This window comes from Strix aluco, chromosome 14 (assembly GCF_031877795.1).
Source record: "Strix aluco isolate bStrAlu1 chromosome 14, bStrAlu1.hap1, whole genome shotgun sequence".
Lineage (NCBI taxonomy): Eukaryota > Metazoa > Chordata > Aves > Strigiformes > Strigidae > Strix > Strix aluco.
Genome location: NC_133944.1, coordinates 17,132,501 through 17,145,250, shown reverse-complemented (window position 1 = coordinate 17,145,250; position 12,750 = coordinate 17,132,501). Strand labels below are relative to the sequence as shown.

Here is a 12,750-nt window from a genome sequence, read left to right as displayed (position 1 = left end):
CAAAGGAGCAGCAGGTCTGGCAGCCCTTGGAGAGCAGCACTGGCTGAAATTGAATTTTGCTATTAGAAAATTCTAGGAGTGAAACAAAGAGTAAGTGAATGATACTGCTTGAACAGAGTGAGTGCAGAAATGTTATTGTGTTGGGAGATTATATGTACGGTGTCGGGGAGGACATACTGAAGGGGAAGAAGAGAACAAACCGTATTTCTCCCTTGTTTAATTCCATTTAATTCAGTACGTTTATAATTTATTTGGCTCTATGTTTTCATGAAACTGTTATTCTTATGTATTACAGCTTTGCTTGTGCTTTTGTGCAGCATAAAAATGGAAGCTGCTTCAACTGCAGAAGAAGCCAGGTTGAGTAAACTTTAGAGATAGAGCAAGTGACTCCAAGCCCTAAAATGTATGGGATTGCAAAGGTATGCAACTGTCAACTAAACATATTAACAAGAGACATCTTACTAAGAGGTATGGTATTTACATGCTAATCATTGTCACTGGTGCCTTCTCTGGATCTTTTTTTCTATGTAACGGTTGTTTACACTCGTCTGAAGTTAGTAATGGACCTGATCTGGCACTCACACAAATACAGCTCCTGTCAGAAACCACTTTGTAAAGACTGGGGTCTTGGACGCATATTTTATTTGCAAACAGCTGGAACAGCTTAAGAAGTTACCGTACCACGCACTGTTGCCCCATGCAGGAGATTTCCATCCCTTGCTGGTAGAGGATGTGATGCAAACATTTTTGCTAATGCTAGCACAACACAGACTGGGAGAGTCCACCCTCCGATTGCCCTGGCTCAGCTGGTGGGACAGGGTCTTCCAGGCATGGGGCAGTGACAGACGGTGGTCAGAAACAGCATAATTGATGATCACAGTTGGCCCCGATGGAAATTTGCTCATGTGCAGTTGGAGAGTGAAACACTGCCCATGTTGTCCTGTCAATGCTCTGCTTTCTGCACAAGGATGAATTTCACCAATAGTGTGTTTAGGATTGCTCACTTGCACTGCAAACTTGAGGTCAAGAAAAGTGGCTTTTCGTGGTCTCAGAAGTGAGTATATGATGTATTCCTGAGCTTTCCAAATGGACATAGAATAAGCACTGGTGTTTGATTAAGTTCTTCCTAAATGTATTACGTTGTCTTATATTCAAGTATGATTCTTCCCCGCCTGTTGCAGTACATATGTGATGTAATGATGAACCAGTACAAACTGGGGTAACATTTGTCTTTGCATGTATGATTTTTGCACCAAATGCATTTAGTATGATCGAAAACTTACTCAAGCTTGAAATTCTTATTCAGGCAGTGCTTCTAGAGTGTCAGTGGCTAGGAGCATGCTCAGATGAACTTAATGATTGTCTACAGTCCTGCAGAGAGCCTGCTAGACTGCAAAAAGCTGCTTACAACATGCAAATAAACATGTTCTGTAATCCTGGACACTCTATTTGAGATGGAATTTGAAGCTCTGTGAAGAAGGACAAAAACACAGAATGTGTAACTCAGGGTGAGATTTGAGAAATAGTTTGTACAGCCAGGCTGAAAGTCCAAGCTTACCATATAAAGCATGTAAAGTATGGAAACAATTTTTCCAAACCCAAATCTGGTTTCTGGATTTGTGAGGAAGGGTCTTTAAATCTCTTTTTGGGGATTGCTCTTTGAATCTTGTGACCTGAGCTTTTCTTAGGGGAAGAAAGGAAATTGTGAGTTTCATTTTCTAGGTGGTAACTGTATGATCTTGAGTTTATGGAGCAGTAGTTGTCAAGGCTGTCTCTGGGTCACTGATGTAGTATCTGCTGATAGTTCAGTAAGAGCTGGCTGGCAGGTCAGTGCTCAACTCTTCCCCCTCTTTGCTGCTGTAGAATTATTCTAAGAAATCAGAAACTCCTGGAGTTACCTTTTGAGGTAGGTGATAGCTGTTGTTGCCATCTGAACATTAACTGATCACTAACGAGAAGAAAACTGCAAAAACGTGGCTGGGAGATCAGATTGCTCCACGAGGAAATGGGCTCTCCACAAGACCCAGATAATGCGAGTGCAAGTCTGTGAGCAAACATAGTTCCACTCAGAGGGATACATTTTGCACGCTGCCATTGCAGACCAATTCTATTAACGGGCTGGCCCAAACTGGGGGCAGAAGGTGGATGGTGAAGACTCTGCTTAGCTCAGGCATGTAAAGCAGAACATTATATTCATGAGACATTTACTTTATTGCAACTAGTGGCTGCCAAGCCAGCTTCTGGTGTTGATGCAAAGAGTATGACAATTTTCACGTTGTAAACACCATGCATTAATCAGGGCACCTCAATATTATGCAAAGAAAATGTACGTACTTACAAATACTTCCACTGTATTTGAATCAAAAATATGTCATGAAAATGGGAGGGGTTGTCGGGTTCATTTCACCAGTCAAGAAATTTGGGACTCTACAGGCAACATTTCCCCTGAGGTTTGAGACATGTTTATCCTGTAATCACTGCATATTCTCCAGATTAAAATGAAATCTTAAAAAGTAAATAAAAATGCACACTCCGTAAATCTGATTTGACAGTGAAAATCTTTTTGTGACAACAGGTCTCACTTTGTTAGATGATTACCTTGTAGAAAGTCATCTGCAGGTTCTATTTCAGAGAAAATTGCCAGGTGAAATTTTGGCCTTGTATTTGTATTTTGACAGACTGCAGAATTTTTGTGTAATTTTGTTTCAAAGGTAAGCAAATCCTAAGGGAACACTTTTTTAAGAACATATTTTTTTCTTAAATATCCTGGAAAATGCATACCTCAGTCCTACTCCTTCATTTGCTTTTAAATGGCTCCCACCTCCGTATTTTATAATATTTTAAATAGTACTTGGATAAAAACAATGATAGCTATGAGAATTTTTTTAAAACCGACACTAAGACTCCCGTGAACAGATACCCAGGTGCACAGCAATTGTGACTGTGAAGTTTTCCTACTGTATAAAGGCACTTTTCTTAAAGCAAGACGTTTGCAGGAAATCTTGACTGATAGCTAGTTATATCTCATCATCCAATATCAGATGTATTTTTTCATGGCTCTTCTTTTGACATGTACATATTTCAGTGTCTTTTTTTTTTTTTTTCTTGTTCTACCCAGAGTTATTTCTGTGATGAGAGACATCACAATATGTCTTTGGAAGATGTCTTTGCAGCCCAGAATGTTTTTAAAATTTTGTATCTAAGGCTGAAGAAATCTCTGTCACTTCATTTCTAAAACTTCTGGTTTTCTGGTGGAGGCACATGGTGGCTTTATATGGCTGTGATACACTATGATACAAAAAAAAAAAAATTTAAAAAATAAACTGGGATGTAAAGGCAATTTGGCTTGCAGAGTAAACTTCCCCTGTGGCATCAAATAAAATTCTTGGTTCTCTATAGAACTAATAGACTCATTCTGTCCATACATGGTGACCACTGTGTAACAAATTGGTGGGAAAGATTTCTGACCTAAGCAGCCTACCTTAAATACCCTCCAATTTATTTCTTTCACCTAAAAAAAGGTATATGAAGGATAGAGTGATAACTTGGGATCAATAATAATGTTTGAAATCAAGACATTTTCTGAAGTGTATGGTATTTAGTAAAAAAAGCAAGCTTATTTTTTAACATGGGAAATAAGACATTCTGCTATTAAAAAAAGATATCAAATAGAGGAAATAATGATAGGCTTTAGGATGTGAGAGTATTTGTAATTACTAGCAATCTCTAGATTCTCTGTGTAGTGATGTAAAAGTGCATGGAAGTCTTTTGCAGTGCTGCATATTTATCTTTCTGTATGGTTTTTTTCTGCCTTGTGGGCTGTTCATACAAAATAGTTGCCTATACACTGATACGGGCTATTGCTGGTATTTTTTTATTCCTCGGTTTTTAACTCTGTTGCCCGAGAAAGAGGATTTTCCATCCAGCTTGTTTACTTCATGATTTATGTGTAAATTGACAGAGTCCTTCGGAGGCATTCGTGTTAAATTTGAAACAAACATATTTAATGCTCGTGTTGTAATAAAAGAGCTAAAGGAACAGATTAAAAAGATATGCACAGAGGGGTCTGATTGATTGAGGGATTGATTTTACTACTTTTCCCGTAGGTGGGTAGTGATGGCTGTAAATCTCTTGATAATCATTTCAGAAGCACCTTCATCAATAAACTCAAAAGGGACAGCTAGGTGTAAAAATTTTTCAGCCATCAGGTCAAACAAAAGGCAGCAAATGTGTAAAGAAAGAATCGAATTAAATAATCCCACCTTGGCCGGTTATGGCATTAGTCATATTCATTTTCATCTCGGGGACGGGGGAGTTCCCCATCACTGCGTTTCTCTGGGATTTGGGGAGAGAGAGGGAGAGGCTCTTTCTCTCTATTTTTTTTCCTTTTTCCTTTGGTGGCTCAACGTGTATTGCTTACTATTCAATTATGCGGCTAAAAGCTTGTGTTTGTGAGCAATGATCAATTATTAGTTGTCAGTAATAACGGAGAAGGATTCAGTTCTGGTGGTGTGTGTGTGTGTCCCGTCCCCCCCCCCCCCCCCCCCGCCCTTTTTTTTTTTTTTCCTGGGGAATTATTAGTAGAGAATAAATAAATTTAAAAAAAAAAAAAAAAAAAAAAAAAAAAGAGAGAGAGAACGGGAGGAGGGGGGAGCTGACAGCGTGTCCACAAAAGTAGTCATACCTAAACCCACACAGTCACAGGACTTGCAGTGTCCATATTGAATGGCGTGATCCAGGCTATTGATAATAAAACAATTCCAGATAGCTGGTGCTCGCTGCCCCTGGGTAGCTGCGCCCCAGGACTGTCTCAAAAGTTTATTATATATCGGAGCACAAAGCCAAGTTCCCAGCTGACTGCAGCATCTGGAAGCCCCTAATTACACACATTTCTGAAATATACGTAACCTGCGTTAGCTGAAAAACGGCTTGCTTGAGAGGTCAGCTGTAGCGACGTTGAAAACTCTTGTGCGGTGTATCTTTTGTAGTTTTTTTTTTAAAAAAAAAAAAAAAGGCAAAAGGAGAACACAGAAGACGAAGGGTAAGGGCGGGGGAGAAGAAAAAGAACAACTGCTCTGCTAACTGAAAACGGGTATTTTTGCAGCGTGAAAATGTGAAGGGTTCGATTAGACGGAGAGAGCGTTTTCTTGACAGGGTTTTAATTGCTGGGAGAGGCGGCGCGGAGCCGAAGCGGTGCCGCAGGTTGGGCTGCCCCGCCGGTGCCTCCGCCGGCAGCGCCGCTGCCTCCCCGCGCAGTCCGCCTCCGAGCTGCTCCAGAGGTGAAAATTGGCAGAAAATATGAAATCAATTGGATTTCCCCCCAGATCGTTATTAACGATGTATTATAACTATGTGGGGATTGTGTAGCTTTTAACCCCTGCGTGTGAAGGGTGTTGTGTCTGATCGCAAACCTTAATAACAATAATCCAGTCTAGTGTGTTGCATCTCATTGAAACCGTCTCTCAGCAGAATGAACTGCAAATTATCCCCTGTTTACCATCTCCCTTCAGTGCTCATCTCAATGAACTGGAGATCGATCCCCACCACGGGTGTCTTCCAGCCAGGCTGATTTGCATTGAAGCACATTAGAAAGCCTCCCACCTCCATTAAAAAGAATAATCCGAGGGAAAAAAAAAATCTCCAAGGTGTGGCGGGGAGGGAAAAATATCTGTCACTGTCATCTGGAGCTTCGAGAGGGAAAACCCAAGATCAGAGTATTTACGCTTGTGAACTCTCACAACTTCTGCTAGAGACAATGACGTTTAATTGATGTATTGCTATCAACAACAATAAAGACCGATTTTTCTCTAGCCCTGGCAATGCTGCTCTGCCCCCACCCTTTCCCCACCCCTCCCGGCCCCCAGCGAAGGAGAGGAAAACAAACAATAAATAATCAAGCGGTCCTAGATGAAATACCAGGCGCCGCTTTATACACGAGCGAGGGAGAAGAGAAACGAAAAAAAAAAAGTTATAAAACTTAATTTCTCCAGATTAATTTATTTTTCTTTAAGCCACTGTTTTTCTTCTTGTTGTTGCTGTTGTTGCTTTTTAATTACCAGTCCACGGCCGCCTTTTTCCAGCCACGAAGCAAAGGTACTGCACATCTGGGGAAATTTGTCTTGAGCTTAATCGACAAATGTATAATGAAATTGTAAACGCGAATAATTTTGGGAGAGCGGCTAGATTAGAAACGTGGGAAGCTAATGGAGTGATTGATACAGTTAGAAATACAGACACAGATGTGTAAATAGATCCGCGTGGGTATTTTGTGCGCATCTACGTGTGGCTGCGTGCTAGCTATAAGTAACGTGTGCATTTCTATACGTTCAGGTTCGGTTCCTTTCCCACTGTCTCAGGGTAAGGAGGGTGACAGCCTGCGCTGAGTGTATCCATCTCTGCCGAAACATCTCTTTAAATATTCAGTGAAAAATAATGTCATGTGAAGTACCACCTATAGCAACATTATTATCTTCATTCTTCAACATCATCCCCGCTGATAGCTTCGTTTGTCTTTTTCTCAAAATCTACTGTACCAAATGCTGTGGGGAGGGAGGGGGCTTGCCCTGTGCAGAAATGAAAAGAGGCGTCAGCGACCACTTTGCAACGCTGACTAAATACTGGAGTGGCACCTGGGAGGCTTTTTCGGTTCGTATGCGTTTGGTTGTTTGGGTTTTGCGGCTGTTGTTTTTTTTCACCCTTCTTGCTAAACGTTTTACAGTCTCTTTCGTTTAATAATGAGAAGAAAACACGAGTGAGCCGCTTCCTCGAATGGGAAGATTTCTCCCTCTCTCCCCTTCTCCTCTCTCTCGCTCTCTAGGTTTTACCGGCTCATTTGAAATTGAAATGAGTTGTATCTGATCAGCCTCTTGCTTTTACAGAGAGTTTGTTAATATTAATACGGGGAAAAGGAGTAGCTTCTATAGAAGAGTAAATAATCCCGCGGGGGGAGTGGGAGGAGAGAGAGCACTAGATGGGTCAGGGTGGAGGAAAAGAAATCGCCTGCGTTCCCGCTTCTCCCAGCTCAGCTTATTTCACAGAGTAACTTTTCGTGCAAGGACCAGAGTGACATGCGAAGGGGTGCGGAGAGCAGCGAGCGTCGTGAGCGCAGGGGGAACACACGCCATTTATCCGCGGTGTACGTGTATCGCTGGATATACGAGATATTAAAAATAGCGTTGTCTGTAGCCTCCTTGCAACTGTACTTTTTATTTCAAGAACGTGAAACTTGTTTGTACGAGATTCCTCCACTGGAAGTAACACCCGGGCGTAAAAGTTCGCTGCGCGATGCGGTCCGCGGTGGGAGCGCGGTGCCCGCAGGGTCCCGGTGCCGGGAGTGTTCAGGGCTCGGCACAGGCAGGTCCCGGGGCGCGCAGGGGCGCGGTGGCGGCCGCCGGGCTCGGCCCTGCCCACCGCAGCCCCGCGCCCAACTTCGCCAAGTTCGCCCGGCTCCGCCTGCGCGCACGCCCGGCCCGCGGGCTCCTGCGCGGGCACCTGCGGGCCGCTCCGCGCTCGCCCCCCCCGCCGGTCTATGCGCGGCCGGGGCCGCCTCCGGCAGGCAGATGCGCATCGCTCCCGCGGCCGGGAGGGAAACAAAAGTCAGGAGCGATCCTGCGGGGGACGGGGGAGCGGAGGCACCCGTGGCGCCGGGCAGGGCGGGGGGGGGGGGGGGGGGAGCGACGCGGGGCCGCGGAGCGGCGCGGGGCCGCGGAGTGGGGCGCACCGCCCGCCCCCAGCCCCGGCCTCCCCCGGGCGACGGCGGGAGGATTGACTCGGGGCGCAGCCAACCGGTGCGGCGGCCGGGGGCGGGGCGGCCTTCTGGCCCGCCCGCCGCTCCCAGCGGCGCCCTAATTGTCCTGGGAATGTGTGAGATAAAAAACAAACCCTTCCTATTTTCAGCACCCCTCGGGCCCGTGATATATGGAAAGAGAAGGGGGGGGGGGGAGGCGGGGGAGAGCTGGGGGAGGGCGAAAATGGATCTTTATTTGCAAATGCGGGGCAAGAAAAAGGAAAAAAAAAACAACGAGGAAAGAAAAAAAAAAAACAAAACACACCCGAAACTTTTTGCAGCAGCGGGCCGGAGCGAGCGGCAGTGCGCGGGGCCGGGCGGCGGCCGGAGCGGGGCCGGGGCCGGGGCTCTCCCTGCGCCGACACTTGCCGGGCGCCGCCGGGGTGCGGGGCCGCCCCTCCGCGCCCGCGGCTCCCACCGACCGCCCCCAGCCGTGCGTCCTCCCCTCGGTCGATTACTGCTTACCCTGCCCTCCCTCCGCGGGCCGGGGCTTTGGGCGGGGGGGGGGAAGCTTTTTTTTTAAAAAAAGAAAAAAAAAAAAAGATGAAAAAAAGTGAAACGCGACGCAAAAAGTGAGGGAGGGAGGCGCGGGGAGCCCGTCGGGGCTGGAGGAAGGGGAGAGGGGAGACACATTCCTATAGTAACCGGGATGGCGCGATGCAGCCCCAGCTGGTTGCTAAGAGGGTTAAACTGTATCCAAACAGCTTTGGGGAAATCCAGCCCCTTCTCCTGCCACATGGATCGACTCATTGGGTGGGAGCGGCGGAGAGACAAGGGTCTCCAGCAAATCAGCGCCTAATTGATTAAGGCGAGCTGGTTTGAATAGAGCTGGCCATGTGCCAATCGCCTTTCAAAGAGCCCCTCTATGATTAATCGCAATGCATTATTGATAATCATAATTATAGCAGGACACATGCGCGGTGCGCGGAGGATTGGGGAGGCTGGGGGGGGGGAGGCTCGATTTCCGTAATTTTGAGAAGATTTTTTTTTAGTAATTTTTTATTCTGCCCCAGCTGATGTTTGAGCCAGCATGTCGCGGAGGAAGCAGGCGAAGCCTCAGCATTTCCAATCCGACCCCGATCTGGCCTTGTTATCCCAGCGAAATGGTGAGTTCTTCTCCTCTCCCTCGCACACATTTTAACACAAACACACACAAAATAGATCAACTTACCTTGCGGGGAGAGGGGACCGCGCCGGGCAGCGGAGCGGGACAGCTGGATCTCCCGGAGTTATGTGCGGGGGGGGTTCCTGCTGGGGTTTTGGTCCAAGTTCTTGGCTTTTATTTTATTTTTTTAACTCAGCGTTTTGTTTCGCCTGTTTCTTAACGAAACTCCAAACTCTTTCCGTTTTTTGATGTTTTCCCTCCGCCCTCCCCCCGCGGGGCGGTCTGGCATCCTGAGCCCGCGGGAGATGGATCCGCGCCTTTCTCCGCGCCCCGCGGAGCGGAGGAACAAAGTGGGGCTGCAGCGGGGCGGCTGATCCTGGAGCCCCGCGGGACGGATGCCCCGTCCGGCCACACACGCTGCCCGCGCCGTCCCCCCGAAAGGGGCGGAAAACCCCCCCCGGGCACCCACTTTTCTTGCCTCCCCCCCCACCCCCCCCCCCCCCCCCGCAACACCCCCGCGGACCCCAGCGCTCCCGCACCCCCCACTCCCCCGCAGTCCCGCCGAGCAGGGGACGCTGCCCCGCCGCCGAGCAGCCCCGGCCTCCGGCTGCACGAAAAGCTTCCTGGAGGCGGAAAAGTTGCCGCCGCCGGGCCGGGCCGCGGGGGGGATCGCCCCGTCCCGGCAGCCGCCGCCGCGCCGGGCTCCGCGCAGCCGCCGCGCCGGAGAGGAGCTCCGCGGCCGCTTGCGCGGAAGCTCCAGGCAGTGCAGGGGCTTGTTTGCTTTCCCTAAGGCTGTTTTTTAATTTTTATTTTTATTTTTTTTTCTCCGCCTCCCCCTCCCCTCCAAGTCGGTGAGAGAGGAATAAACGCTGGCTTTGTGTCCGCCAGGATTTGGAGAGGGGAGCGTGTGAAATCTCTCTTTTATTTTTTTTTATTTTTTTTTTTTCTTCCCTCCCCACATTTTCCCTCTCCCTCCGGGAGCTGGGGGATTTCGGAAGAGCTCGGCGCAGCCCGGCGGGCGGCGGAGGGGGACGTGCCCTGCCCGTACCTGTGCCGGGACGCGGGGTGACAAGTGGTCGGCGAGAGCCGCGGCCGGGAAGGTGGGGGCCGGCGGGGCCGTCCGGCCCGGGGGCAGCGTCCCCCCCTGCGCCCGCCGCCAGCCTCCCCAGCGGCCATGAGGAGGGCGAGCGCCGGGGGGCTGCGGGGGGACCCGCCGGCGGCAGGCGCGGAGGGCGCCGCGGGGCAGAAGCGCTCCCGGCGGGCAGGTAAGGGCGGGCCGGGGCGCGGCGGTGCCCCCTGGGCCGCTCGGAGGCACCTCGGGCTTCCCCCGGCAACTTCCCGAGGAAGCGCTGGCGCGGGGCCCTCCGCTCCCGCGGCCGCTCCGCGCTGCGGCGGTGCCTGCTGCCCTGGGCCCGCCGAGCTGCTGCCCTGGGCCCGGCCCGGCCCGGCGCGGTGGCGGCCCCGGGAGCGGCGGAGCCGTGTGCGGTGCCCGCGCCCCTCGGCTGCGCGGGGGCGGAACGCGGGGAGAGGGTCCCGTCCCGGGCTCCGCGCGGTAAATCAAGTCGGAAAGTTTGCGGGGTGTTGTCCCGCCTCCAGGAGCGTTTACCCGGCTTCCAAAAGCGCTGGGACGCCTCCTTCGTAAACCAGCAAAGACAGAAGCCCCCGCTTTGCGTAGCTCTGCCGAAACGTTTCCTAAAAGTCATTTGGTTCCTGGGAGGCGACTTCTGGTTTTTAGCTGAGTTTTGTGCGCTCTGAGTGCACTCGAGTTTTGCCGTTTGCTCAGCATAATCCCCTTTCTCATCTCAGTAAGCGTATTTATTTTTCTTCCGATGTTATTTCTACTTCCGCTTGAAGTTTGGAGTAGGAGTTGAGGAAAACGTTGGGTTTTTATTTGTCTTTCATCGGCCTCCTATGAAAGAATTTGTAACTTCTTAAAGTGATCAGAGAAAGGGAAAGCTGAAGTGGAAATTATCTTTCTGGGAAAGCAGAGAGGGATTTTTCAACATCTTCAGTTTGTATGAGTGCATCTTTTGACGTTCGCTATCTTTTTGTTTGTTTGTTTTAGTAGATGGAACAGGTCAAAACACCTCCAAGAATCTTGTTTTAAAAGTAGCCGTTTTCTTCTGTTTTTAGTCCTTTAATCTGATTTTGCACATCATTTTCAAATGAAAGACAGTGGGAGTGGGAGAAAGGAATGTTAACTGAGTAGCTTTACTGCCTGTTGCTAAAGGATGTACTTGAAGTTAAGTTGGATTTTGCCTGAAATGATGGCATGGAAGTGAAGCTTTTGTTTAGTTTGTGGGGCTATCGTAAGTTAAATTAGTGAATAACGAAGTTTATTATTTTTAAAAAATACCGACCGGTTTCGTAGGAAAAGCAGTGTGCTTTATTATAAAATCTGTAGGAGCCTCCCCCCCGCCCTTCCCTAGTAATGGTTTTAGGTTATGGCTGGTTTACATGGTTAGACGATAAGTTTTGAGTAAGTTGCCTAGAGGGTGCGTTTTGTAATGGTGTTTCAGGATTCAGAACGCTGTAATAATATTAGCACAGAGCTACCCTCGCCTTTCCGGGGTCCCCTGCCCTGGCAGCAGCTTCACACTGGAGCAAGACAGGGTGGGTGAGCTGCGGCAGGGACGAGTTTGCATTATATGCCTTGAAATTACAAAACAAAAGCTCGAAATTCCAAGCGCTCCTTTCTTCTCCTTCCATACTGTGAATTCAGGTTTGCCAGATCATCTACAGTTTGCGCAGGGCTCAGGCAAATGTGGCATCGCTGCTCCTTGAGACACTTGCAGTGAGGCACTGCTGGGCAGTATTTTGAGCGAATGAGTGGCCCCGTGAAAATTTCTTGCTTCTGATTTGAATTCTGGTTTGTTAAAACTTTCTCCTATGGTTTCATAGCTAAAGATCGATAGAAAAAAAAGTTCCTCTGACTGCAACAGCATGTATTTATTTTTTTTTTACTGTTCTCTCTTTTTTTTTTTTTTTTTTTTTAAAGTTCAAAGCTCATACAGTTCACTCTTACCAGGAAGACTTTCCACTTAAAATGTATTTTTGGTGCAATCAATGGATAAGTAAGTTTACCCTTGTAAAATCCTGTGCATGTGCACATTTGATAAAGTTCATATTGGATTAAGCAGAACAGCTCTCAGATTAATAGCAGAAATTACTTGCAGCGTAAATTATATTCAACAAGTAACTAATTACTGGTAGGAAGTGGGCAGGAGATTGCGGGATTATTTCCTTTTGTTAATAACTCCAGCCACTTTTGTGACATTTTAGATTTTTTTTTTTTTTGAGTTGGTTGGAATTGCATTCCCAATTGTAAAAGTATATTCTTGGAGCGTAATTTTCCAAGGCAAAAGTTATATCAGAGAAATAAGCCAGCTAGACTTTGAGTAAGAGAAAATATTTGCTGTCCTTCCAAATAAAGGCTTGTCAGAACCAGTGCCTTTTCATGTCAATAATGGATTTTGGTAAATTCCTGCTGCAGCATTATGATCATCCACGTAATTGTTACTGGGCCCATGAAATGAGAGAAATTATGATCGCTTTCTTTAGTAAGATCTGAAGGACAGGGTGCTTAAGAGAAATAATTGCTTAGTTAGGCTGCTTTTAGTTTGTTACATAATTAGGCCTTTTTGTGCGATAACTGCAGTCTGTCGGTTCAGAATACAGACACTTGTGTTTTTTCCAAAGGTGAACCCGAAGTGTAAAGGGCCTTGTGAAATATCACTTATGCAGATGCAATTCAGAAATAATTACTGAAACCCATATGGTGGAAGTTGTCTAAGCCCGGTGTTAGTTCAGACCGGTTTGTGTGTGTTTCCCCCTACATAACCCACATCTTTGTCTTGCT

The 12,750-nt window shown here is 47.7% G+C and overlaps 1 protein-coding gene across 2 annotated transcripts in view; it reads left to right on the top strand.

Moving 5' to 3' along the window:
- The first annotated feature begins 5,913 nt into the window (after positions 1-5,913).
- Positions 5,914-12,750, top strand: part of SALL1 (spalt like transcription factor 1) — a 17,334-nt gene continuing 10,497 nt past the window's right edge. The window contains exons 1-2 of one of the 2 annotated variants that reach the window (XM_074839619.1): positions 5,914-6,093; positions 8,800-8,892. In XM_074839619.1, the coding sequence (XP_074695720.1) occupies positions 8,817-8,892 (76 nt within the window). In that variant the 5' untranslated portion in view covers positions 5,914-6,093; positions 8,800-8,816. Of the gene's footprint in view, positions 6,094-8,424; positions 8,707-8,799; positions 8,893-12,750 lie in introns of those variants that run through there. The other variant, XM_074839620.1, reaches the window with a different exon arrangement.